This window comes from Agelaius phoeniceus, chromosome 8 (genome assembly GCF_051311805.1).
Source record: "Agelaius phoeniceus isolate bAgePho1 chromosome 8, bAgePho1.hap1, whole genome shotgun sequence".
Classification (NCBI taxonomy): Eukaryota; Metazoa; Chordata; class Aves; order Passeriformes; family Icteridae; genus Agelaius; species Agelaius phoeniceus.
In genome coordinates this window covers 32,344,273-32,371,537 of record NC_135272.1, presented here as the reverse complement: position 1 = coordinate 32,371,537, position 27,265 = coordinate 32,344,273, and the positions used below count along the sequence as shown (strand labels likewise).

Here is a 27,265-nt window from a genome sequence, read left to right as displayed (position 1 = left end):
TTTCAAATTCTCATATTCTGGCAGTGTTCTGGAGTTACTAAGGGAGATAAAGCATAGCTCATTGTTAACATGCTGGAGACTTGGGTTAGTGACAACCATGACTTTTTGTGGTTAGAGAGATCTGTCTTAAGGGACTGTCACATACAGACACAGCACACAGACACATTGAGTCATACTTCAATGAAAAGTCTGCCAGAGCACACTAGAAGCACAAGCAGAACAATAGGGAAATTTTTGACAGTTTTGTGCTAGAATTTTTTCAAGTCTCCATAGAGCTACATAAAATATGTTTAATCTTCTGAGTGGAGATGAGGAGCAGAGGGTATTTGTGCAAATACAACTGCTGGCATTTAATATTTTTGGAGCAGACAGTACAGCAGAAATTAATTTATTTTAAGCTGTTAATCTGAGAAGTATGTGCCTGCTAATGAAGCTGGCAAGTAAGTAAATATAGTAATCAAGGCTGCTGATCACTAATGCTCTTTGTTCAGTTTGCTACTTTGCTGACTGATCAGCAAGCCTTCATTGGAATGCTGTCTCCAGTAATGGAGATTTTATGACTTAAAGTGTGCTTCTAAAGAGGGACTGATACAGCCCTAATCCAAGTGAAGGGCTGAAAATGCCACAGGAGTAGATTTTTTAGGAGCCTTATATTTCTGCCTGAGGAATTGAAGCTGGATGTGTGGGTTCACTCAGAGGCAGACACATCATTCTTGTGTCACCTGGATGTCATGGACTCTGTGTGTGGTGCATGGTTGTCATTTGGCCAGGATTTCTATGAATATGTTCTGTCCAGGATTTCTATGAATATGTTCTGTCCAGGAACTGGTGGAGAAGAATGGGAAGGGGGAATATTGGTGGAGTAAGAGGGGGAGAGTGGGAAGCAGATCAAGAGGCTGGAGTGTATTATGCCTCCTGTCCTGCTGCTGGCACATTCAGTGCATGCTTCTGGTGGGTTAATATTTGCAGGAATGTTGGAATACGTGTGCTTTATTTTTATAACATTTAAACTATTAAACTAGTGATCATCTTCCAAATCCCAGGTTTTACCTTCTCTTCCTGGTTTGATAGAAAGGTGTAGGAGGCACTCATACAGGCACAGTTGGAATAGCAGCAGGGAGCAATCCCAGCTTGTGGGCTCCAGCTTTTGCCCAGGCACAGACCCACAGCGTGCTGCTGGAGGGGATGCTCTGGCATGGGCAGTCCTGCAGACACCTCTGTTTATTGGAGACAAGTGACTGCCAGTTGAAATGGACAGGTGAGCAGTCAGGGATAGTGACAAGCTGCAGAGACCTTTAACTCCAGGTGTTCAACAGCAGCTGAGGCTCTGGGAGCTTGGCTAGCTGCTGTAGTCTGTGGAGAGAGGAGTCAGTCTCAGGGGGAAAATGAGATCTGAGATTCAGGTTCTCCTTTCTGCTTTAGGTACCTGTCTCATTTGAATGTCTCTGGAGACACTTATTCCATCAGCATCTTGTCTCAGTGCTTAAATCCAGACTGGGGAATCCAGATACTGGCATTAAGTGTTGGTACATAAACTGAGTAACTCTTTTCCCAGACACTCAATTTCTTGAAGTGCTTCTCTGTTCAGTTGCAATTCCAAACAGATAAAATATCCTCATGCCTGTTTCTGTTGCTGTTGAAAGGGAAAGCTTTGTAAGAGCTCTGCAAAGGCTGTAATAATTGCTATTACTGTGCCTTAAGCCATGGCCTAAGACCGGATATGAAGGTGGAAACTGGGTTTTTGGAATTTGCATTTCTTGTTTAACAGATTTTTAAAAATGAAAGAAATATTAGGAGCTTACTTTGGAATTACTTAAAAAACTATGCAGTAATAAGAACCACTCTATTTAGAAGTAAGGCAATTAGTTAATGAGATCCTAGGCTGTACATAAGTAGGGTAGGAAAGACACTGATTAAAGATCAGAAACAAGTGTGTGAGGAGTCTAATGAAGAGCTTGGGACTAATATTCACTCAGAATGTTGTTTCTGATGGTGGGATGTGCCCACATTAACAGACCAAATTATCTGTTGGTTAAAGTCAGTGTCAGTTGAACTGCACTCACTGAAGCCAACAGGAGCTTGGGTGCAGTGATTGGGGTGTTGCTGGGGAGTGCTTTGCTGTTTTATAAATAGTCTAATACAGTGGGTGCTTATTAAAGAAAACACCATTAAATAGCCAGTGAACTAATCAGAAATACATCACTTTTTTTTTTCCTCCAGTCTGATTCGCATCAGTCATCTTACTCTCCACAACCTCAGCAATTCCCACAGAATTCCTCTCAGCCAGCCTCCATTAACCAGACTCAGCCACAATCAATATCCCAGTCTAAGCACGTTCCTCAGCCACAGCAGGGTGCACAGCCAGCCCATCAGGTCCAGCTGCCTTTGTTTAACTTTCCCCAATCTCCCCCAGGTCAGTATTCCACCTTGCATAACCTGGGACTACTTCAGATGCACCATCACCACCAAATTCAGCTTCCCAACACTTCTTGGCCTATTCATGGGCCTGTTATTCACTCTGCACCGGGTAACCCTCCTCATTCTACAAATGTTCCATTTTCTATGAGATCTGGCAGCAGCAGCACCACAAATAACCAGAGCAGTGTAAGCTTGAATGATCCCAGTATCATCTTTGCACAGCCTGCTGCCAGGCCCATGGGAATCCCCAGCACTTCTCATGAGGGACACTGGCACAATCCTGTGACTCCAAACTCACTGGTGAACAATGGCACTGTGGGGAATTCAGGTAACTCTTCTCTGTTGTATCAAACCTCTCACACTTTGTGTACAAGTGTTAAGTGTTACAGGAACAGCTAACTCTTTCAGATTGTTTGATAAAAATATGATGCTTAAGAAACCAAATCGTGACTTTCACCTGTCTTAACATTTTCATAGGAAAAAAAATGAGAATTGATCACCGTAACTTTTAGGCATTGGTCCTGTCTGCCATTAATGGCTGTGCAACAATGAGAAATCCTGCATTCAACTGAGAAACCTCCTCATCATTGTTTGAATCACTCACATTTCTGTGAATGTGCTGACAAATAATGGATTCCTTAGACAATCATGGAAACATTAAAGTTGGAAAAGACCTCTAAGATCAACACATTGTTACACATTGTCTTAGACAAATGCTGAGGTTGCAATCATGAACTTAGAGACTGGCAGAATTACAGTGGTGCAAGTTGAATATTGTCTCCTCACCTTTAGTACAATATAATATGATCTTACCTATTCTGTTTTTTCATGTGGCTTGTCCTGCCTCACTTAACTTCCATAATCTTGATGTTGATTCCTGATGTTACATTTTCCTGTGACAAGTGGGCAACAGCCTCTTGCCTCATAGCAAGCATTGGTATGTTTGAGGCTGAGAAAAAGCAGTATATAATGATTAAAGCCCATTCAGTTTTCTCTGCTACATGAACTGTGGCAGCTTCTAAATTTCAACTGTTAACCTTTACATCATTAATCATGGTGGTGGTCTTCTGATTTATTCTGAGTGTGTAATTCCTCCTGTTTAAAAAAATAAATGCATAATATAATGTATTGGTGCAATTGTTCATCCTGAGATGGAAATTCTGAATCTCCTGCCCATGCTTTCTCTGCACTAATGATGTGATTGTCAGTAACAGTAGATTTTCAGCTGAGTCTGCTGTTTTGGATGAGGAATAATTCACCAATGGGCGTCAGACATAAGGGGCTGGAGATACATGATTTTCTGTTTAAAGCTTTGTGGGGCATATATTTTAAAGGGTACAGGAACTTCTACCCATGTGTTTTCTGTGTCTCCAGTGTGCTCTGTCCCTACCTCTCCATTTTGGATCTTCTCATCTGTCCCCTTCTCCAGCTTTGCCTTTTCTTTAAGCAGCTCCTTCCAATCCACATTTCCTTACTAAGGTAGCTGCCTTCTTTCAGACAAGCTCCATAAATTCTAATTCCTTCTCTGTGTGCTGTCAGTCACAGTATTTATTTCCCATCCCTCATCTTCCATCAATTTCCAACCTCATGACACCCCTTTTCCTAGTTCCAAATCATAGTAATTTTCCTATTTGAAATTGAATCAATTTTATTTCCTTTTTGGCTTAGATGCCATTAAGGTGAAGGCACAGTAGAGATGAGCTGTCTCCTGTCTGTTTGAAGCATGGTTTCATACCTGCTCAGGACAATTTGACAACAGTAAGTTTGAGGAAACTTTGTCCTGGCTCACACAACTTTGACATGAAAGGAGCTACCTCAATTTTCTTTTCAGTAGACAGCTGATTAGAAGTAGGATCATTAGAAGTATCAAGACAGCTCTTTTTCATGCATACTCAAAAGCTGTGCCTCAAATTGTGGATCCTGCCTCCTTGGATGCTTGATTTCTCATCCTTAATGTTGCAGTGATATCAGAATTGTAGATGGAGTAGCTTTACAATTTGTATATTTATTTCCAAAGTTTATATTTTTCTCTCTAAAAATATTTTTTAAGTCAGTCCAGTGATCTAGATAGCAAGTTTCTTAAGCATGTAAGTATTAGTGGAATTCCAGTGTACACCTGAGAGTTATTTCTTGCAGTAGGATAATAGTTTTCCTGTCACAGCTCTGTCAGCGATAGTGGATATTTGTGTGGGATCAGACAGCAGTTCTGAATATTGTTCAGACCTTGTATTTTTCATCATGAGAAAGTCATAAAAATAGTGAAATCATAGCTCTTGATTTTAATGTTGATTCATCCTCTCTCTTCCCAATAATTCTATTATAGTGAATAATGAAGTAATTTAGGTGGTAATTTTTACTGATGTATATTAAATTTTTAAAAAGTAGCACATCAGACTGATCACATTAAGTCCCCTGCAAACTGTTATTTAAGATGTAAATTGTATTTGTGACTTACTGTTTAATTATTTCAACTTGCAATGTGCTTTTCCCTTTCAATTGAAAACTAGATCAGGGTTTCCAAGGACAGTTTGGTAAAATGAACCCTCCTTCTGTCCCTTGGGACCATGGGACCCCTACCCATTTTCCTCTCCTCCGAGGAGCGTGGCCTTACAATATGCCTCAGAACTACATGCAGCAGGGAAATGCCAGCTACCCACCGAACAAACCTTTCTACCCTCAAGGTACTAGAACCAGTATGTGATCAACAGCTCATGCTCCATGTCTCTGTACTGTCTCAAAGGCTTTAAAAGCCAAGCAATCATGGAAATCCCTGAAAACAACATTAACGAATCCCAGAGTCAAATCAGCACTTCAGCTTCCTCTGTGGATGATGCAAATCTTTGTGGGAGGGAAGGGTTAAAACAGAATTCTGAAATCTGAGCCAGTGTGCAGCCTGTTGCACTTCCAGCCTCTTTGCTGCTGCTGGCTCACCAGGAGCTGCCTCTGCTTCAGTAGAGGTTAAGATGATTGGCCCATGAGCGTGTTCAGAATATGAAGAAATTTTTGTTGTAATTCATTTTATTTGGCTTTTGTACCTTGCTTTGTGGAATGACTTACATAGATAAAAACTTGCAAGACCATAGAATAATTGAGGTTGGAAGGGGCCTCTGGAGGTTTAGTCCAGCCCATCCACGGTCAGAGCAGCACTGACTGCAAAGTTAGGTCAGGCTCAGTTCACCAGGGAACTGGAAAAGACTGACTTGATTTCAGCTCTGATGTTTATGAAAGGTGAAGGTGTTCAGTATCTGGCAGGATGGGGAAAGGCTGTAGGAAAAAGACCTTCACTATCAGAGAAACAGTGCTCAAATTTGACTTGGAGGATGTGCAGCTTCCATGCTGCTGGGGGTCACCTGGTGTAAAATGAGAGATACGGCCACCAAATCCTTTTTCAAAATCCAATCTATTGGCTCTAGCACGGTTTCCAAGTGAAAACTGAATTTACTTAAAATCCTGAAATTACTTTTGTTAAATAACTGAAGTAATGCAACAAAATAATGTGGTTGTGATTGTTAGGGAATTTTGGAGATAGGATTAAAGTAATTCTGCATTGTCCCATAAATGGGTTAGGTGTACAGATAGCATTTGTGTCAGTCTAGTAAATGGCTTTATTTCTAAGTTAGGTTAGTACACTGAATATTGCCAAGCACTGTTCAATGTGTGATTTGCTGAAGTAATTGTAATCCATTTTCTTTTAGCTGGTCCACTGATGCAGAGTAACCAGCGGTTCTCACTTCTGTCTCAAGGACACCCACACTTGAATCTGAATTACATTCAACAGAAAAAGTGAAATTGGATGGGATTGTGGGTGGGTGGGGGGAGGGGAGGAAGAAATTCAGGTTCTGATTTAAAATCTTAATGCAACATGTTTAGATACAAGATTATTTAAGACTGTTTTTAAACTGTATCATTTGTACATAGATATGAACTATAGTTTTTACTAGTATCACAAAACTGAGTGATACAAATTTCATCTATTTTATTACCCTATTTTTAAGGGGAATTGTGTTTTGTTTTATCTTGATAAACTGTAAAGAGAGAGAATTTTTAAAATTAAGTTCTTTATTTTCTATTAGCTGTATTCATACTTTGGTTGCTTCAGACTTTATATATATTGTTCTAAAAAAAAAATAAAATTAGAAGGGGATTTCATGTGTTTAAAAATTTGTCACTTCTATTCTTTACAGAACTATGTAGTGCCAAAAAACTTTTTAAAAAGAAAAATAAAACTGCAAAAAAAGGACATAAGATTTTTTCTCTTTTCTATTTGCATGCATGCTTGCTTTAACAGGAATAATAAAATGGCTTTAATGTGGAGGTCTTGGAAAGATGAGCAGTGATACAAGCACCAGACCTGCTTTTTTCCATGCTGGTGTTGTTGCATGTGCTGTTGACAGCCCATGTGTGTGTTATCCTTGAAGGAGGAGCACACCTGCTTTTCTGTTTATCAGCTTTGCAAAACCATATGCTAATAGTGTGGCAGAATTAGGCTGTACTGGGAAGCAGTTTTAAAGAGGGCTTTCCATAAATTCCCTAGGCACACTTAGTTGTGCTGTTAGCACTCCCAGGGCAGTGTGAGAATCCTGCAGCCCTAAATGCAGAGTTCAGGGATAAACCTGCCTGTCCCTGCTCCTGAAGAAGGCCAGGATTGAAGACAAGGTACACAAGGGCTTAACACAACTGATTTCAAATGTAGTAGAAGGAGAATTATATCCTCAGTAAGAGCTTAATTATTCTAAATTAAAACAACTAACTTGACTCAGAGAAGGTAGAGCTGAACATCATCATGGTGTCAAATTCTGTTCCCAGTCACAGGGAGGCCACAAACTGTGCTCAAAGCAGTGATGAACTGTCTTTAAATATATTGAACTTGCTCCAGAAGAATGAATTAGTGCTTTGTACTGCTTTAACCTTCTGAACTCTGTGCTGGCATCACCAGAAGCAGCAGATTACACCGAAGGAAGATTTTTACAAAGCACCCAATGATGACCACAGGTTGGAGAGCACTGTCAAGTGAGCTTCTAGTGAACACACTGGGTTGTGACAGCCTTGCTTCCTCTCCTGTCCTGGAGCTCTGAGAGGCCAGAACTGGGATCCCTGCAGTATTTGTGACTGAATACAGACTTCCTTTGGCGCCTGACTTTGACAAAACAAGGCCCTGATTTGAGAAGGAAGCCAGCTTCAACCAGGGGACATCTCAACAAATTACTATGAAGGAAACAGCCAGGAGCCTTTAAAGACAAACCTTTCTTTTTTTATTGCTCTTCTTTAAGTTTTTACAGGCTTCAAGAAAAACAATTAAAAAACAACCTTCAAATTCTATCACAAGGATGAGTAACTAACTACATAAAAAGTATCCTTAGCTTACCTTTAGTAAAAAAATTCAAGACCACAAAATGAGAAAGATGATAAAAGAAAGGGACTGCTAAAGCAGCCAGTAGAGAGTCAGCTGTCCTGTGGAGCAAACAGGACAGCATTAGACTGCAGCTCAAGGTCCTTGAACCATGGGCTGGGTTTTGTTTCTTATTCATTTCCTCGCCGACTCTTTTTGTGACTTTTCTTAGATCTGAAACAGAAAAAACAAAAAGCCAATACTGTAGAACCTATCTTTAATTCCCAAAGTGCACTTCAGAAACAAGCTAAGCCTTTACCTTTCAGGTGATTTGGAATGACTTCTGTGTCTGTGACTACGGTGATGCCCTGTGAGATAAAAAGGCAATAGTTATTTCCATTACCACTGGAATTCTTTGTTGTTTTGCTAATGCTATCTGCTTCTAGTGACCAAGTGTGCTAGACATTGCCAGAACAACCCTAGCTTTAACCAGGCACTCACATTAACCTCCTGGCAAGTATCTGAAAACTTACTCAAGACAATTTTGCAGCCATTAATGGAGTTCCCCAGCTCTGCTTTCATGTGAGCAGCAGTTTTATCAGCCAGATTTAACACCTGTGCTACCATCTTGATACAGTGACACAGATTTTTGCTGCAGTGGATGTGCTGCTGATAAAGACTTGCCACAGTGATTCTGGAAGTGGCAGAAGTACCTGGAGATTTCGATCTCGATCTGTGGCGCCTCTCCCGGGATCTGCTCCGGTGCCGTCTCGGGCTCTTGCTGCGATGGCGCTCCCGGCGCGGTGATGGGCTGAGGAAAAGGCAGCTTCTAAGAGAGTTGTGCCACAAATGCACATTGCTCACCTAAATAACAGAATTAAAGAGTACCTTCTTCTCTTTGGAGAGCGGCTGCGCCTGCAATTGGGGGAGAAAAGCAAAAAATCACTGAAAATCATCAGCAGAACAGCTGTTCCATTTCCCACATCTTCAGCAACAACACCAGGGCTTCTACTTCCTCTGAGTGCTTAGGACTGGACCATGCAGTGAGCAAGAGTTTGGTGATGAATTTTTTCTGGTTTAGTATCAGTAAGAGCGATTAATAGGATTTTCTCTGTAGCCTCTGGCTTACATGAAAACAAAGCACTTGGTTCTCCTTAACATCTTCATTGTATTGTCAAATTTAGCTGAAGTTGGCCAGCAAGTTCAAGATTTAGAGAATGACTGGAGAAACAGGCAGAGGGGTTGACAGTGGCTGTGCACTGCAAGTCCTCGCTTCAGGAAGCGCTAAAGGAACAGGGAGGTGTGGGAGGTTCTGGCTGAACTGCCACCTTCACTGCTGTGCTCCAGCTGCCTGCAGCACAACAGGTAAACAATACTGGTGAAGGAAGAGTCCCCTCACCTCCTTGGGGACCTGCTGCGGCTCCGCCGGTACCGCACCACTGGAGACCTGCGGGGCTTGTCCAGGTCCCTGTAGCCCCTCCTGCGGTGGTCAGGAGATGGGATCCGTTCCAGCTGTAAACAAGTGGGGGAGGAGCTGTAAGTCCTGTTTCAGCAGGGTTTTATACTACCAATAAAGAGTTCTGAACAATGAATATAAATTGCAAAAGCCAGGCAGCCAAGCTTCCCCATCCCCAAGTGTTTCTTACTCAGGAGTGAGTGGTGCTGCCCAAAACTGCCAAATGGAAATCCAACAACCACTTCTCATAGTGTTGGTTTTGAAGAAATACAGCAGCACTGACTGATGGCCACAGGACCTTCCATCATCACCTTTAGTTCTCTCCATTACATAGGCATATAAATCAATTGGTATAAATAAGCTTCACAAAGAGCAGACCCAGATTTGTGGAATTCAAGAGACAGGAAAACATGGCAACCTGAGAGTTGCTTCAGGGTCCAAGTCCTCACAAGCTGCTTTTATGAAAATACGCTATGAAAGGAGGTAAGAGTTGCCAGCAGCCTCCCCTCAAATATCTGTCATAGGCTATGAAGTGTCCTAAAGGGATTCAGCTCCAACTATTCATTTCCAATACAGTTCATCAACAGTTCACCAACCTTTTCATCTTCTTCTTCCTCCTCCTCACTAGATTCTACATCATCCATGTCTTCCTCCAGAGCACTAACACGAGGCTCAAGTTGCTCAGCTTCTTCCAGAACATACCGTTTCTAGAAGGAATTGCAACTTTATTCAACATAACCCAAGTAAGAACAAACACCTAAGGAGGCAACCCCAGCTTACACAACAAGCCAGCAGCCAATCCAGCTACTGGTCTTGGTGCAGTCAGGAATTCTACAGCCATCTACATTTCCAACCTGCAGTCGAGGCAGGATGATGTCACAAACACGCTCCTCATGGAGTAGCTCATCAATAAATTCATCCACGTGCATCAGCTCAAATTCTGGGGGTAAAAAGTAGCATTTAAAAGACAAAATTAACACTAGAGACTAAAGTAAAGAAGAAACACTTCAGACAACTTATATCAACAGGTTATGCCAGAATTTTAAAGATTTATATCGCTAAATAGATATGAGAGTGTTTACCCCCATTCCTGTTCTGACTTTTAATTTTCCGATAGTCGTTGTACAGCGGTTCCAGGTACTTGTAGCAGTCAATGGCAGTGCCTGTCAGTCTCATGTACAGTGCTCCAAGCATTCGGACATACCTGGGAAGAAAACCTTTCCATGGATCTCAGCTCCCTCAGCAGTTTAGATAAAAAAGATTTTTTTCCCACAAGTTTCTGAGGAAAATCAGTAGATGGCCAGAATACACAATGATTTATATTTGCACCATTGCTTCCTCTACACTATCAAAACCATAGTACACTTTACATACATTATGTGTGTAAGGGGACATTATCACCAACAAAAGTGAAAAAAAATACTGAAGAAAAAGCAGATTAACATGAATGCCTTAATGCAGCTCATTCCAAATACTTCAGGCAGAGGTTTGTTATCACAGACAGCACATGCCACAAAGATGAGCCCTTCCAATAGGCCAGGTGACAAGGAGAGCAGTCTTAAAAACAAGAAGAAAAGCTTGGTTTTAGGCAAGCCCAGTTTATCAGGGCACACTGAGAGCTAAACCCTGCACTGAGGCTTCCCTGGCTGTTTTGAGCACTTCCCCTCGGTACAAAACCTGACCAAGGGGGAAAAAACACACTACAACTTACTTGAAGTCTTCGTTTTTTATGAACTCCACGATGATGTCTTTCTCGGGCTGGATCTGCAGCATCTTCAGCGTCAGGCACAAGAAGGGCGTGGGTTTAATGTTCCCTCCATAGACTCCCCCCACGTATTTCAGCTCCATGGCCTTGTCCACCACCAGCTCGGCTGCGAAAAGGACGGGCCGGGCCGTCAGCGCGGGCTCCACCCGGTGCCGGCGCAGCCCGGCCCGACCTCCCGCCCGCCATACCCGTGAGGCCGAAGCACTCCTCCTTCCAGTACTTGGACTCGTAGATGCGCGTGCGGATGATCTTCTCCACCAGGTACTGCGGGTTGGTGCCGTGGATGCTGTGCGCGTCCTTCACCGTGCGGTTGGCCATGGCGGCCGCCGCGCAGCCCCCTCAGCCCCGCTCCAGTGAGGGCCCCGCTCCAGTGAGGGCCGCGCCGCCTTCCGCTTCCGCTTCCGCCTGCGGGGCGGAGCCGCCGCCGCCTCTGCCCGCCCCGCGCGCGCGCGCCGTCGGGGGCGGGGCTCCGCGCGCGCTTGGCGCGAAGTTCCATCGCGGCGCTGAGGGGACACGGTGAGCTGGGGCCGGGAGCGGGCTCGGGGGACAAAGCGTTCCCGGTGCGGGTGGTGACCGCGTACAGGGACCGGCTGTCCGGGGAGCCCGGGCACTCGCCCTCGCTGGAGATATCCCAGAACGGTCCAGACGCGATGCTGTGCAGTGTCCTCTGGGACGACCCTGCTGGAGCGGGGAGATGGGAGCGGGCAGAGCGCTGTGCTCTGTTCCAGCCTCGCTCGCTGTGTGAGGGGATCGGGCCGGTCAGGGGCCGTGTGAGGGGCTCTGGGGGTCCGTGGCTCTGCGGTGCCGCCGGAGCCCCTCGGTGTCCGCGCCGTGTCCCGCCCGGCCCCTCAGCCGCCATGTGCCGCCGGCGCTGGGGCGGTGAACGACACTGGGGGCTGTGAGTGGCTTTCCCCCGACTTTCCTGACGAAAATTCTTACTTAGGAGAAAAAAAAAAAGAAAAAAGAAATTAAAAACCAACACGAAAGCAGAAGAATTGAGCGAAAGTGAAACGCCGGTGCCGGTGACGGTCTCAGCTGGCTCTCGGTGTCCCCAGGGCGGGCAGCCGGCCCCGCCATGGCGGTGAGGGCCGGGGAGAGCGGAATTGGAAAAGGAATTGAAGAACAAGGCGCTACTAAATATCTCCCTTTTTCCCTCATCCCTCGGGGACGGGTGTCTGGGGCTTTGGGGAAGGTGGGTTTCTTTGTGTCAACCACCGTTCTTAATGTACGCTGAAAGAATTGATAGCAATTTTATGTATCTTCCCATCTTTCCTTTTTTTTTGTTTGTTTTAAATAATAATCAAAAAGTATTTGCTCATTTGTTTTAGTTTTTCCTTGGGAATCATGAACACCAGGCAGCAAAGCAAACTTATCTACTCCTGGTATGGAAAACCCTTGACTTCAGACAGAAAGCTGAGGACTTCCCAGTACAAGTAAATAATATTTATTTCTCTTTTGCTAAGGAAACTTAATAGATGTTTCTTTACCTTTCTGGCATCGTTTAAGTTAACTGTAACAATATGAGTAAGGTTTTGAGCATTTTGTTGTGACACTGTATTTAACAAAAGCATTAAGCTCTTGAATTATAAACTGTATAGTGTATAAAAAAACATTTAACCAAATCTGTGAATAAGTTTTAACTAATTGAACAACATATGAAAGCTTCTAATCAGGGAATTAAGTTGTAAGCATTGCAAGAAGGGGCATAACTAACTGTAAAGTTGACAGGACATCAGGCTTAATGATCTGTGCATTATGAAGCCTGTGAAGTTCTCCTAATCTTCTTGTGTCTATCACTTAATAGGGGGATCCTTATTACATCAGAAAGCAGCAAAACAGAAACCTGTGTACAGCTCGGTGACTTTATTTTAGTAGAAGGGGTGAATGCAGATCAGCCTTATGTGGCACAGCTCGTGGATTTATATGAAGATGGTAAGAGAACTAAAAACTTACATTCTGTGTGAGAAATTTTAAACTTTTTTGAAGTTATCTTTTTCATGGGGGTGTAGTTAGCATTAACAGTATGTCACTGGCCTAATTTATTAAGAAAATCAAGTTTTGGTGATCATTGCATCTGTATTCACATGCTCTCCCAAATGTTTGGGACTGATGGCTAATTTCAGTTAAATTTGATACATAAATGGAAATTTAAGCACACTGTAATTTTTACAGTCTTTTTATGTAATTGTCTAATTTAAAAACAGTGGAAGGCAGTCTGAGCTCATGCTTTATTTAGAGATTGGAGAATCCAAATGGAGCAAGAGCACTGCAGCCCTGAAATGTGCATCTCATTAGACATCAGGCAATTTAACAATAAAGTACAAGGCTGAATAAATGGGACTTGTTACTTCTGTCCCTTGTAGAACTACTTGTTTACACAGAGATAGATATGAAAAGAGAAATCATGGGAGGTGGGTGATACAAAAATTGTCTGAGTCTTAATTGGAAGCTACTCATTGGCTATGTCTGAGTCTTTTGAGCAGCTCTTGTTCTTTTTTGTGCTGTAATAATAATACTTTGAGAGGATTTAATCTTCTTTACCTTTTTTAAAACAGAAATACACATAATTCCATTTTATTTATTTACTAATGCACTTTTTTGTAGCTGAATATTCTTTTCCTGCTGGAATGAAACCCTTAAAAATCAGCTATTTCATCAGCAATATCCCCTGGTTTGTCAGCCGCTGAAAAAACTGTTTCTGGCTTCTGAAAGTACAATGCACTACAAATAATGCCCTGAAATTTCTCACTTCTCCTTTCATGTCACTGCTTTTAGTTAGGGTTTGAGGAGATCACACATCTGTGCCAATAAGGAACCTCTTTGTTTGTGACAGGGAACTGCTGGTCTGCAGCTGCTCTCCAGGTATTTTTGTGATTGAGACCCTGTGCAGGTGTTACCTCAGCCCTTAAAATTCTCAGCTCTGACATTTTAATTTAGCTTAGAAAATGGGACTTACCATCTCCTACCAGATGCTTTCTCTCCTGTGTCCAGGGAGGATTTCTACCCTGGCTGGCATTTCAGCTGAAGTCTGGCACTGCTCACAGTAAAATTCTGGTGTTCCCTGTCCGTGTCGCAGGTGCCCAGCACAAACGTGCAGTGGTGCAGTGGTTCTGTCGCTTGGAGGAGATCCCTCAGAACAAACGGAAGCTGCTCAAAAGAGAGATTCCTGCCCAGGAGGTGTTTTTTGATCAAGTTCTTGGCTATGACACTGATATAGCTGCAGAGACCATTATTAAAAGCATCATGGTATGTACTGCAACCCTTCTGCACAGCAGGGGAAGAAGGAGACAGCAGCGCCCCTGTAGTGGAAATTAGAAACTCAGGATTGCATGAGTTGCAGCAATAAGATCTGTGAACAGAAAATAGCTGAATTCTAAGTTAACAGTCAACATTAATGTATATGTATTTTGATATTTCCTGGTTTTGCAGGTATTGCCGCTACACCTGGGTGAGGAGCTGCCTATTATGATATTAAACAAGGAACAAACTTTCTACGTCAGACAGTCTTGGGATGGGAAGTGCTTCAAGGTTTTGTCCCCGGACACATTCTCTAAGCTGAAAGAAGCTAACAAGAAAAGAGGTGTCATCACAAACTCTTCAAAAGCATTTACTCCTTCAGACATCCTTACACCTGTAAAAAAAGAGACAGAGAGTGTTGTTCGGAGTGCCACAAAACCAAAAAATGCTGATATGGAAATAGAATCCAAACATTCTACTTCCAAGTCCTCCCTTGCTAAGGAGAGGCATTCTCAAAGGGTGGCTAATAATGACATCAAAACCCCAACAGCAAGGAAGAAGCTGGAGTTAAACAGTATGTATATGGCAATATTCTGTCTGTTCAGTAGTTCTGTATGTGCTTTGTGCTTCTCCCTTTTGGCTAGTTCAAACTGTTGTAACATTCAACATCAATATTTTCAACTGCCTTGTTCAGCCTTTGGGATCAGCCCAAGCCTTGTAGGCACATCACTTGTTGGTCTTGTCTGTTGTTTCAAGCACTCTACTGCTGCTGCAAATGCTCTATTTCTATCTGATAAATCTAAATTAAAGTGCTTGTTGACTGAAATGCTACCAATCAGCCTCATTTGACCTCAGAACATCCCACTTTCTTTAATCTTCCTACTAATTGTGTACTAAAATGCTTATGTTGATCTGGTTGAATAATCATGTTTGATTCTGTAAAACACGCAGTATTTTCAGCGTGGAACCTGACAAAAGTTGTAAGTGATGCAATTGAGTTAGAAAGCTGAAAAAATCTGTTTGTCTTCCTTTTGTTTAGTAATTATTTAGAGGAGGTGCCTTCTAGTGATCCAGTTCCTTGTTACTGGAGTGAAGTGTTCATTTGCTTTCATTTAAACAACAGTCAGCTGTACCATGTCTTCTGAAAGTTAACCAAACCAGCCATATTGAAGCCTGACAAAAGTTCATTTTGCTTTTCATTTCTAGGTCCCACAAGATCCAAAGCCAAGCTGCTGGGATGTGAAGTTTTGGGTCTTTTGGATGATGACTGTGATGCCATAGCACCATTAGAACCATCAGCCCCTAAAAGAAAAGTGAAATTCACAGGTGAAAATTTAGGCTCACCACCAAAGATCCCCTGCAGCAATGATAAGTCCAAGCAAACATCTGAGACTGCAGAGCACCGTCAGAGGTCCAGTGACTCCATAAGATTGTCCCCCTACACTAAAGTCAAAGATTTCCATGGAAAAGACAGGAATCTTGATGAGGAGGACGACATTCTGTTATCGTAAGTGACAGCATTTTTATCATTGTTTTTATATGGGATTGCTGTTCATGTGAAGCTCTCTTAAAACACTTCTATGGAAAACTTCTGGAGAGAAAAGTAGGTGAAGTCTGTGCATGTGCCATGTTCTGCCTGTTGAGAACAAGGAGAGAAGGGGCAGAGTCTCAGCAGTGACAAGTGCACTGTGATGAAGCATTAGGAAATGTTACCTGAAGGTGAATGAATGGTCAGGGAGATCCAAAGAGGACTTGACTTCCCAGATGGAAAAGCAGTTCATGGTTCTAAGAACAGAGAGATGATGTTGGAAATGGGAATGGTAGGATGATATGAAAGGAAGCTGAAGCCATGTTGATGGTTGTTCTCATGATGATTGTACCCACCAACACGGATGAAAATCCATTTCCCTGCACTCATAATCAAGGGTCAGCTGTGCCTGACCTGTGACAGGGATGCTGGACTGTAGAAAGTGGCTTGATTGGCCTCAGGAGAGTCTTCATGAGAATTGTATGGATACTTCCATTTGTATGGATACTTCATGAGAATTGTATGTGTACTACCATACTAATTTTTACATAGGAAAGAAATCAAAGCCCAAAAAGCACAACTATACGAGTATATCTTAACACAATCTTTAAAAATGGCATAAAGTGGGGAAGGAAAAGAAGGGAACAGACTTTCTTGTGCAAAATGTTGCAGGAAGCCAGAAACCAGTCCTTTTCCTCTTTCCAAGTGTAAAAATATAGATGCAACAATGGAATTTCCACCTTTTGTTTTGGTCACTAATTATATATAGCATAAAAATGTTTACCTTTCATTGATAAGGTAGTGGCATTTCAGTAGTATTTGTAGATCTTAAAAAACTTCCAAGAACTGTCAACAAATAATAAAAGCATCTGTAATTCATCTCATTTTGTACTTTGAACAAATAGGGAAGTTGTGTAGTAGCAGTAAAATGTTTCAGTGGCAGGGTTGAAGAAGGACCCAGGAAAACAACCAAGAATATCAAAACACAAAGAGAAAAATACATTCCAAAGGGCAAATCTATGAGATGCCCAAAGGAAATAATTTTTTCTTATCTTTCTCATAAGGAAAAAAATAGGCAAAACCCCCACTTCCCAATAAAATAAAACCACTGCTGTTGTGAGCCCCTGTCCCTTCAGTTTGGCAGTGCAAAATACAGCAAATATTTTGTTTTCCTTGGCAAAGTGGTATTGAAGACACAGTGCAGGAGGGGGGAAACTGTGCTGCCAGCATCCATGCCATAGCCAATCTGTAAATAACAAATAAGAATTCATGCTGGATGGACAGTGGTAACAATTGAGCCTGAAGTTTGAAAGGCCTTCTCTGTGTCTTTGCAAGTGTGATGCAGAGAGAGGGAATACAACCAGCATTGTTTTCTTTCTTTGCAGTTTAGTTGGGTATCAGAAACCGAGCAGCCAGACGCCTGTGCTGACCCCTCGCTCTCGCAGAACATGTGCACAGAAAACCAGTGCTCTCATTGCAGAGCAGATCAGGTAAAAACCCTGCAGCCACCATCTCCTGGTCAGTTTGCTCCTGAGAGCTGCAGGCCTTGAGAGCTGCAAGCCTTGAGAGCATGTCTGCCTTAATATTGAAATGCAAATGGTTCCAGAAGCGCAGCTTAATTGCAGCTTGTGTAAAAACTGGTTTGTGTTCAGAAACATAAAGCTGACTCATTGTGTTCTTCAGAAAACTGACTTCCTTTAAACCAGTCTGTTAAAAAGCCATGGAAAATTAGCAGCTGAAGTAGAAAATGTTTTGGCTTGCTGATAACAAGAACTCCAATAAAAGCTGAAAGTGTACAAATGTTGCTCTGTTATGTGTGGACTTGTATGTATTTTTTTAAAGCTTGAATCGTTTCACTTTCTCATAGCATGTTGGACCAGGAGGATTTTTCATCTGGCTCTGACAGTTCCTACTCTTCAAGTAGTGAGGAAGAGGAGGATGATGATGATGATGTGCCCTGTACACCAGAAAAAAAACCTAAATCTAGCAAAATATTCAGCACCCCAAAATCTTCAAGGAAGTCAGCAGTTCACACTCCTGCAAAGACACCGAAGAAAACTGTAAGGTTCCACATAAAAGAGCTATTTTTATTATTTCTGAGCCACTTATTTGAATGCTTGATGCCTGTGTACCAGAGTAAAGTATCTGAATCCCTTGGCTTTTGGTGGAGCATTATCTGGATTAATTTAATCTTTGATATGAGTAGGTTATGAAAATATATAAACCATATGCATGTTGTCAGTATTGTTACAATATTGATCAGAAAACTGTAGCCTAAACAGGGAAATTACTGGCTTGGATGCTGTTTCTTAAGAACCAGATCATTCTGTTATGCAGCACTTCAGAAAAGGACTAACAACTCAAAAATTCTTCAGACAGTTAAAAGGTGTAATTGTCACCACCCCCTTTGCAGTTTCCTTTTTCTCTTAGGAAGAAAACACCATAAGGCTTGTTTGGTAATTCCCTGTGTAAATCCTGTTTCTCAGTTCATCTTGTGCTCTGGCATAAGTTATGCTAAATCATCAATGATTTGTTCCCAACAGAGATTGCTGTTTGTAGAAAATCTGCTTGAGGTTGTAAATTCTCTTTGCAGCCTTCGCAGGGAACACCCAGAACCCCCCGGACACCCCGGAACGCAACTCCAGAAATTCCCAGGCGCGTGCAGGCAGCCCAGGAGCCAGCCAGTGTGCTGGAAGAAGCCAGATTAAGGTAATAATAACCTGTGCTCAGGAAAATCATCTTTATTTTGCATCAGATGTGCAGAGCAGGCTGTGCTGAAATGGGGAATGTCATCTTTACCATTTAGAATAAGATAGGTAAAAATGCATGGTGTTCTGATCCAAGAAGAGTATTTTATCATTTACAGTACAATATTAGATGTATAAATAGTGGTAGTATTTACAATACTACTTTAGCAATTTCAAGTTATTTTAACATAGTAAGTTCTTCAGAATTAGGTATCTTTATTCTGTGCAACATTAGAAAAAGAAAGATCCTCTCTGATTAGCTGTAGATTGCAAAGGTGCAATATTTGTCTCTTCTTGGTGCGTGAAAAAGCTTTACTGGTATTACTGTAGATCTTCACAGTGGGAAAAAAAGGCATTGAGGACTGACTATCTTTCAAATTGGGTTTTAGTTCTGTTTGCTATAAACAGTCTCTCCTCTTTTATCCTACCTTTGCACTGTGTTTTATCCTCCCTTTGCACTGACTTACAAATAGTGACTTAAAAGAGATGGATCTTTATTGCTGCATAAATTAAGAGCACATAGAGACTAGCCTGTTTCTTTTGGGATACTTGACATTGATGCTCAGACTTGAAAGTATGTAAGAGAGATTTGGAAAACTCCACACAGGAGGAAGGTGAGCACCTGCCTGTTTGTTTGCATCAGTTCTTCAGAGAGAACAGCAATTTTAATTTTCTTGTTATTTTTTAATTCAAAGGCTGCATGTTTCTGCTATCCCAGAATCTCTGCCTTGTCGTGAGGAAGAATTCCAGGATATCTACAACTTTGTGGAAAGCAAACTTATTGATGGCACAGGAGGGTGAGTTTGGCAAGACTGTGACCAAGATCACATTTGTTTATGGCATAACAGCAGTCAGATTATATATTTTTACTTTATATTTATTACTTGTATTTTAGAAGTCATCATTTAAAGTTCCTCATTAAATTACCCTGGTATTTTTCTTCTTTAAGCAGTGTTGTGTGTAGAAATAATGTGGGATTCTTTATTCTACAGATTCAAATTAAAGACCAAATTATAACTGGTCAGTTTTAGAAGTCTGGAAAGCGATTTTTTTTTTTAAAGGTAAATTACATTTATAAAATGTTTTAGGTTGTTAATTGCTTCAGTAATAGTAAGAATCCTCATGATCCTCCAAGGTGTTATGTGTCCCAGATTGTGAATAAAGATGTAGGCAGTTGGCTGCAGAGTCAGTATTCAGGACTGGTGTCAGGAATTCCAGCTCATTAATCCCAAGAGCTGTTACCATTTTGCTCAGGCTGCTGAAGAGGTGCTCTCCTTTTGTAGGTGCATGTACATTTCTGGAGTGCCAGGAACAGGTAAAACTGCCACTGTTCATGAAGTAATTCGGTGTCTTCAGCAAGCTGCAGAAAATGAGGAGCTGCCACCATTCCAGTTTGTGGAGATCAATGGCATGAAGCTGACAGACCCTCACCAAGCCTATGTGCAGATATTAGAGGTAAGGAGAGCGTTTTCAGTGGCTCCTGGGTTTGAAAGAAGAGATCTTACACTTTCCCATCACATCTTTGATATGTTACAATGTTCAAGGCACTTAGCAGTACTTCCCAGTCCCTCCAAGAGACTGTGTGCTTTTATCTTAGAGCAGGTTAGAAAATAATTAACTTAAGGCCTTCTTGAATTGTTTCATTTTCTGCCACATAAGGGTAGTGGCTGAGAAGTAGCCTGGTTTATTGCATCTACTCATCAAAAAAAAAATCTAAACCAGCTTTTTATATTTTCCTATGGTGTAACTTTCTGCTCATCTGCTTGCACAGCTACTAAGGTGACAACTCTGAAAGTCAGTGTAGCAGTAGAATAATTACTGAGGGGGTCTTAATGGTTAATTGGTCAGTCATAATAGTAATTCAGCTAAAGAGGGGCCATCTCTGTCAACAAAGTGTATTTCTGATATCCATTACAAACCAGTCTGCAGTGTCCATCTGGGACTGCTGACTGTGCTTGTGTTGTATGGGTGGGAATTAATCTTCTGAGGACTGGATTAAGATCACCCAGCAGGCATTAGACAGGAACTACTCAAAAGCTTTCTCAGTCTAGCCTAACTTTAAACCAGTGACCTGGAAACGAAATGGTTTCCTGAAGCATCTGTTCCATTTTAATATAAACTTCTGCTCCATTTATTGCAGTTTGACATCATCTTTCTGAGCAGGGAGTGGCATGCATTAGTGTTCTAGCGTCCCAGTCCTCATAGTTGGGAGTTAAATTTGCATATTTGCATCCTTTCCTCAAACCAGCTTAGACAGTGTCTTGCTGAGGGATTTGCTGAGGCCAGGCCTCTGTGTTTCCTTAGCATAGTGAGAGGCTTCCTGACAATTACCTTATTTCATGGTAGTGTGAATGTATTTGAACATCCTTTGTTCCCATCCCATTCAGCATAAAATCTGAAAATGAATAAAGAATAGGCCTTTGGAAGTACAATCTGTTGCCCCCTACTCATCCTGAACTCTAAGGCAGCCCAGTGAAATCTCCTTTAGGGGAGTACAAAGTCTCATGAACCACGTACTTCTCCAATTCCTTCTGCCTCAGCTACTGTCAAAGAGCCCTTAGTAAGAGCCAGGCTGCTGCTGCTCTCCTGGTTGCTGCAGGTCCTCATCCAGTTTGCTGATGTTTCTGTGCACGACTGTGCAAATTCTGGAGCTTCCCTTCTGCAGTTACCTCACTGCTGTAGGAAAGTTTAGAGATGGAACAGGGACTGGAAGTCCTGGACAGATGAAAGAGATAAGGGTGAATACCTGGGTGCAGTAAGAGTCCATTTCCACCACAGCAACTCAGCTCTGTGGTATATTGGATACTCAGCTCCAGAGCTGCAGTCAGGGTTCTCTGGGATTCAGCTCCCTTCTGTGACTGATTTGGACTGTCCTGACTGAATAGGAAACATGAAACTAGTAGAGGTTATATATTAATCTTGTGCTCTGGCTTGTTTAGTAATTATCAGATCTTAGATTTATAAGAGATTTTAGAAAAAAAATACAGTTTTCAAATGCAGTCTCCATTTGGCTTTACTGCTGGACTTTGCCCTATGATGAACAATTGATTCAGCATCTGCAGTGTAATTTTGAAATGTCATGCTTTGATTTCTGGGTATCTTTGGACTTGCAAGGGAAGAGGTTATATACAGTCAGCTGATCAGTTCTGCCACATAGTTGCAAAAGGTATTGCAGATATTTTTTTAGTTCACAGTTGAATAAATTTAATTATAGATCCTGCTGATGATTCATTAGAATTTTAATAGCAGTCCAAGATTACTCAAGTCAGGCTATTCTTCTCAGCTGACTTAGGTTTTCAGTAGGTGTGTGTATTCAGAGATACCCTAGAGATATGCTGGGTTTAGAGCCCCTCTAGACTGGGTGGGTTCAGGATTTCTTAGTGATTCTAAGACAGATTGCAGAGAATTCTGTGGGCCTTTCTTTTTAGCTATGCATTTTTTTTTGTTTCTCTTCTCATTTATGGGTAGTTCTTGGTAGACCAGAGTGTTTTATGAGCTACTTTCTCAGTTTTTTTACTCCCCCTTGGAAAAAATAATCCAGATGCTTGGTGTTGATTGTCAAGGAGTGAAAGTTTGTATTTCCAGGGGTTTGGTGTGATTAACCTGATTTGTTCAATCCTTGTGCAGTTCTTGACAGGTCAGAAGGTGACAGCAGCCCATGCTGCAGTGCTGCTGGCAAAGCTGTTCAGTACACCTGGACCAAAGAGGAAGGCCACAGTGCTGATAGTGGATGAGGTGAGACAAAGAATCCTTTGTTTACTTTCCTCCAAGGATTGTAAGAAGTGAGTTTTTGGTGGATGGAAAATTATGCATGCTTTGAATGTATCACATGTGATGTAACAGGAAGAGACTTAGGAGAGAGGAGATGCAAGTAGTTCCTCTTACCTATTTAAATTCAGATTCCTAAAAAGGCTGAGTATCCAGTTGCCATGTTGTTCTCTGCCTTGGATTTCCTATTCCTTTTATATTTTGTTATTCCAAGACGTGGAATAAGTTGTTTGTCAATTCTAAATACCAGGGGATTCAATTGTATTTTGTTTGTAAGCTACTGCTTTTCCAGTGGGAAAACTCACAGAGCAATAAGTCATACCCAGTTTTGAAAAACCTTGAGTGTGCTATGTTCAGTAATAATCATGTGCACTCTTATCTTTGCTGTAAGCTAATTCATGTTCTCACTTGGAGGGGCTTTGAATCTTGTTAGATGCAGTAGTATCACAGCACTGTTTCAAAACTCCAGCTGTTTAACATTCACTTATCAAACATCCAGTAGGATGTGCTTTTCCAAAATGGACTAGAGCCCTAATTCAGAAAATGCAGCCCTGTTAGTAGGTGGACAAAGGAAAGGCAACAGAGACCCTTGTTCAGAATCATGTGAGAAATCTTCTGTGGCAGAGCTGGTTCTCAGTCCCCCATCAGGTACTGTAAATAAGAGGCCATTCCTTTTGCCAGTCTGATTCTGATCTTTTCATCCCTGCAGCTTGATCTGCTGTGGACCCGGAAGCAGAACGTGATGTACAATTTATTTGACTGGCCAACCCAAAAGCACTCCAAGCTGATCATCCTGGCCATTGCCAACACCATGGACCTGCCAGAGAGAATCATGATGAACAGAGTAGCAAGCAGGCTGGTATGTCCTAGCAGTTCTCTTGCTGTGCCATAAAGGAGAACAGATTAAATACTGGGTGCAATCAAAAGCAATCCAGGAGAAAAGTAGGACTGGTTATATCAGAAGCTGAACAATGGTTTTTATCATTCCCTCTCCTGAGGACTGATAATGAACATATAAATCCAAGTTCAGGAGCCTGTTTGCTAATCAGGTATTATGCTGATACATAATGTTCTTGTAAGAATGAAATAAATATATGGATGCCTAAGATCTGGATAATCAAATGCTGTGCTTCATGGTTAAGCTGCTTTCTCTGGAGTTCAGAAGAATTCTCTTCTGGTTTCCCTTCCTCTTTCCCCTCTCATTCCAGGCATCTACTTACTTCTCTGTTTGCCATCATCAGTTGGTGGATTATATAAAGATATCCAACAAAGAAAATTGGATGCACTCTCCACTTGTTTTGAATGTTTTCCTAGGTCATCTCACCACGGTTCTGAAAAGTGATTTGCAAAAACAGTGCTCTGTGCCTCTATCCTTCCATGACTCAAAAGCAGCTCCACAGGGTGTGAATTGCTTTCCCCCACCCACTGCAGATCAGCTGAGTCCATACAGTCACAAGAGAAGTTTTGCATAAGAAATTCAAAACTCAGGTCTCCTGTAGGATGAAAGGCAGAGCACCATCTGTAACATGGACTGTCCTCATCTGAGGGCTGTTCTCATTGGCTTGAGCCAGAAAAGGGTTTTAATTCTTGGCTGATGGCTAACTTGAAGTCAACACACACATACAGAGTAACTAAAGAAGACATTAATATTTTTCCACAGCTGCTGCTGTTACTGTATTAAGAAATAACACGTGGACAGATGTAATCCAGATATTTTTGTATAGGGGAGCCCTCATTTGTTTAAAAGTTTTTTATAAGAGAAATCTGAATTCTGATAGCAGCTTCACTTGCTCCTCAGGCCTTTCAGTGGGGAGATCCAACCAGTGGTCCTCACTGAGCCACAGTTGTGTGGATTTGTACATTTGTTTCACAAATGTGATTGCTTAAAGCATGTCACTAGGAGGGAAAGGATGTGAAAAACTAATTGCCCTACCAGAAAAAGTAAAAGTAACCACAGAGGCCATGCTTCAGCAGTTTCCCACAAACACTTCTCACTGTGTCGTGTCATTTGTTGTAGGGCCTCACCAGAATGTCCTTTCAGCCCTACACCTACAAACAGTTACAGCAAATTGTTTCATCCAGACTGAAGGGAGTGAAGGCATTTGAGGAGGATGCAGTTCAGCTGGTTTCCAGAAAGGTGAGCACAGAGCAGATAAATGTCCTTCATGTTGCACTGGGTGAAAAGTGTGGGGGCAGCAGGGAGACTTTGGTGACAGCTGCCAGACCTGGTTCTGTGCTTGTGTTCTGTACTGGAGGCAAGCATTGGGGCACAGTTAGGCCATACATTACCCAGGGTATTTTCTCAGAAAACATTGCTAGAGCAGTGTCCTTGTTTTTCCCACCTACTCTGAGAAGGCAGCAGCATATTCCAGGAGCTGAAGGCATGACAAGAGTCGTGATGATAAGATGTCAACTGTCTCCACTGTTTAGCATAATGTGAGTCATTGGAGAATCCTGAAAAAGATAACATGCCAGTGGCAGTAGAAATAGCCTTATAAATTTTATTTCTCAAGTTATTCAGTGCCCTGTCATAATAAATAATACTTGTTCTTGTTTGCAACTCTTAATACTCAGTTGTACAAAATGTAAGTAATGCACTGGGGATCAGTGGCTTCTCAAATTGAGATCTGTGCACTGCTAATGTGTTAAATTAGCAGCTCCATATTAAAGTAATCTATTAAAATTATGTCAAAACAACCTGCATCATTGTAGGATTAAAAAAGAGTGCTCATAAATATGTCAGAAGTAAATACAAGCCTGTGTTTTGTTGTGAAGGAACCACCTCTCTGTAAGAATAATAGTGAGGGTTTGCAGAGGAATAATTGCAGTGTTTTTCTTCTATGAGTTTTCTTCAGAAATACTGAAATATACCTTGCAATTAGATTGTCTACAGGGTTTCTCATTTTTGGCCCCACTTGAGTTCTAGGGCTTTTGTATATTACCAGCATCTGCTGGGAAAACTAGGCCAGTGCTATACGTGTTGAATGTTCATAGCTTTATTAAAACTGTAAAGCACAATTGGCATTTTAACAAGTATTCCATTTCAGAAATTTCAGACACCTAAACATTTTCAGGCACTTATAACAGTAAATTGACTATCCTGGATATTTCTTTGAGACCGTCTAAAATTATTAGTGTACTCTTAAAATCAGTATTTTAATGAGTACAGAAAAACTGAGTTTTTTGGTGTCATAGCCAACCCCTCTTTTTTTTTTTCCTTTTTCACGAGCCTGGATTATGGTAAAGGTCTTCACTGATAATTAAACTGATACTTCTGAAACCTTAAATTTTTTTTTAACCTCTGACTTCTGCGTTACAGAAAAAAGTTCAGCCTTGAATTTGTGATGACCAGATCAGGGTGGGGGTGTGGGGGATGTGGAGAGTGGCTTCTGTTGGTTTTGATCAGTAAGCTTTGTTTTTCAGCATCTGGGATTGTAGTAGGATGGTCCAGAGATGCATTGCATTGCTCAGGGTGTTTGGGGTTGGTTTGCCTGTTGGTTGTTGCTCAGCTCTGCCCCCGGCAGTTTGGAAATGTTGTCCCACGTGTGTGACGCTCCCTTGCAGGTGGCGGCGCTGTCGGGGGACGCGCGGCGGTGCCTGGATATCTGCAGAAGGGCCACGGAGATCTGCGAGCTGGCCAGGCAGAAGAGAGCCCCCGAGATTGTCAGGATGGCCCACGTGACTGAAGCCATAGATGAAATGTTCTCATCACCATATGTCAATGCAATCAGGTAAAAATATTGCCTTTGCTTTTGTGTCCCTTTCACAGCACTAGTGTTTCACCAAAAAAAATGATGATGCCAGAGCTGCAGGCTGTGACACAATGGCCACTCATGACATAAACTGCCCAGCCTGTGTTTAAATATGGAGCTCCCAAGGATTTCCCCTTCCAGACTTCCTCCTGATGTTTCATGGCTTCTGAACTTCACAAATGGATTCTTGTCTCTTTTGTTTTTTGACTCAGGAATGCTTCGTTGCATGAACAAATCTTCCTGAAAGCAATTTTGGCAGAGTTTCGCAGGGCAGGAGTTGAGGAGGCGACAGTTCAACAGGTATGGGGCTTCTTTGTTACTGACACCACCACAGGGTGGTTTTATGGTTTTTGGCCTGCATGTTAAAACATCTCATGCTTCTACCCTAACATGCTTTATAACAGGAAGAATCAAAGAGAAGCTGAAATTATCAGGCAACAGTCCAAGGAGGAAAACTGAGAGCTGATTCCAAGTTGTGCATCACTATTTTTCCTTCATAGATGCAGATATGTCACTGGTAGCTTTGTTTTTTTTAGTAGACCCATAAAATACTGGGTGCCAGCAGAACTGTGAAGACTCTGGAGTAGTCATGAGTAGTGTGGAAGCTAAATGTTAATACTTACACAAAGATGTAGTTCTAAACATTTTTATAGAGAATTACAGCATCTAAACAGGCTGGAGCTATTTTATCTCCCCTCCATGGCTGTGGGGGGAAGGCAGCTTCTCACTATGTCACCTTGTCACTCAGTTGCAGCAGGCAGTAAACATAACCTGTGTCCTTTTTCTCTTTCTCAACAGATTTACCACCACTACGTTGCTTTGTGCAGGGTGGAAGGCCTGCAGAGCCCCACGGTGTCAGAAGTCATGGCAATTTGTTCCAGGCTCGGTGCCTGCAGGCTCTTGCTGGTGGAGGCCAGCAATAAATATCTGCACATGCGGGTGCGACTGAACCTCAGCCAGGACGATGTCATGTATGCACTCAGGGAGGAATAAAGCAAAAGAGATTTTATTGCTTTTAATATGTATAAATATTTTAAATACCGTCTATTTTTATTTTTTTTAATTATTGATAAAATGGAATGTATTTTTTTAAAAGGCTTTGCTTATTTCTTTGATGTATGAAAGCACTCTTTTAATAATAAAGAATTAATTTCGAACTATTTCTTTGTAGAAGTAGTTTTAAGTGCTGGTAGCTGATCCCCTTTTAACTGAGGTCTATGAACTTGGCATGGATTATTTGAAGATTACTTGCATCACTTTTTTTT

General features: G+C 41.8%; 3 protein-coding genes across 5 annotated transcripts in view; 2 read left to right on the top strand and 1 right to left on the bottom strand.

Moving 5' to 3' along the window:
* The window catches only part of TUT4 (terminal uridylyl transferase 4), a 46,463-nt gene extending 39,800 nt beyond the window's left edge, over positions 1-6,663 (top strand). For 2 of the 3 annotated variants that reach the window (XM_054638773.2, XM_054638774.2), the window contains exons 28-30: positions 2,221-2,746; positions 4,926-5,099; positions 6,114-6,663. In XM_054638773.2, the coding sequence (XP_054494748.2) occupies positions 2,221-2,746; positions 4,926-5,099; positions 6,114-6,205 (792 nt within the window). In that variant the 3' untranslated portion in view covers positions 6,206-6,663. The remainder of the gene's footprint in view (positions 1-2,220; positions 2,747-4,925; positions 5,100-6,113) is intronic. The other variant, XM_054638776.2, reaches the window with a different exon arrangement.
* Positions 6,664-7,647: 984 nt separating this feature from the next.
* Positions 7,648-11,374, bottom strand: PRPF38A (pre-mRNA processing factor 38A). The gene is made up of 10 exons (XM_054638112.2): positions 11,157-11,374; positions 10,915-11,074; positions 10,286-10,407; positions 10,058-10,143; positions 9,800-9,910; positions 9,147-9,259; positions 8,636-8,662; positions 8,461-8,558; positions 8,067-8,115; positions 7,648-7,981 (listed from the first exon to the last, which is right to left on the bottom strand). Exons 1-10 carry the CDS (start codon positions 11,284-11,286, stop codon positions 7,939-7,941), a joined length of 939 nt encoding a protein of 312 aa, XP_054494087.1. The 5' UTR covers positions 11,287-11,374; the 3' UTR covers positions 7,648-7,938.
* A 60-nt stretch (positions 11,375-11,434) lies between these two features.
* On the top strand, positions 11,435-27,068 carry ORC1 (origin recognition complex subunit 1). The gene is made up of 17 exons (XM_054638537.2): positions 11,435-11,484; positions 12,297-12,401; positions 12,773-12,900; positions 14,045-14,214; positions 14,398-14,779; positions 15,412-15,712; positions 17,119-17,223; positions 17,601-17,793; positions 18,327-18,442; positions 19,176-19,277; positions 19,764-19,935; positions 22,108-22,215; positions 22,958-23,107; positions 24,266-24,385; positions 25,813-25,979; positions 26,213-26,300; positions 26,799-27,068. Exons 2-17 carry the CDS (start codon positions 12,313-12,315, stop codon positions 26,991-26,993), a joined length of 2,586 nt encoding a protein of 861 aa, XP_054494512.2. The 5' UTR covers positions 11,435-11,484; positions 12,297-12,312; the 3' UTR covers positions 26,994-27,068.
* Positions 27,069-27,265: the final 197 nt, after the last annotated feature.

Bases quoted from the DNA above. Each gene is read 5' to 3' on its own strand.
- PRPF38A (XM_054638112.2), bottom strand. From the start codon at position 11,286: ATGGCCAACCGCACGGTGAAGGACGCGCACAGCATCCACGGCACCAAC. The intron at 8,559-8,635 runs GTACTCTTTAAT...CCTTTTCCTCAG, and splicing joins CGCTCTCCAAAGAGAAGAAG to CCCATCACCGCGCCGGGAGC. The intron at 8,116-8,460 runs GTACTTCTGCCA...TTTATCTCACAG, and splicing joins ATCGAGATCGAAATCTCCAG to GGCATCACCGTAGTCACAGA.
- ORC1 (XM_054638537.2), top strand. From the start codon at position 12,313: ATGAACACCAGGCAGCAAAGCAAACTTATCTACTCCTGGTATGGAAAA. The intron at 12,901-14,044 runs GTAAGAGAACTA...TCCGTGTCGCAG, and splicing joins CGTGGATTTATATGAAGATG to GTGCCCAGCACAAACGTGCA. The intron at 18,443-19,175 runs GTAATAATAACC...TTTAATTCAAAG, and splicing joins CTGGAAGAAGCCAGATTAAG to GCTGCATGTTTCTGCTATCC.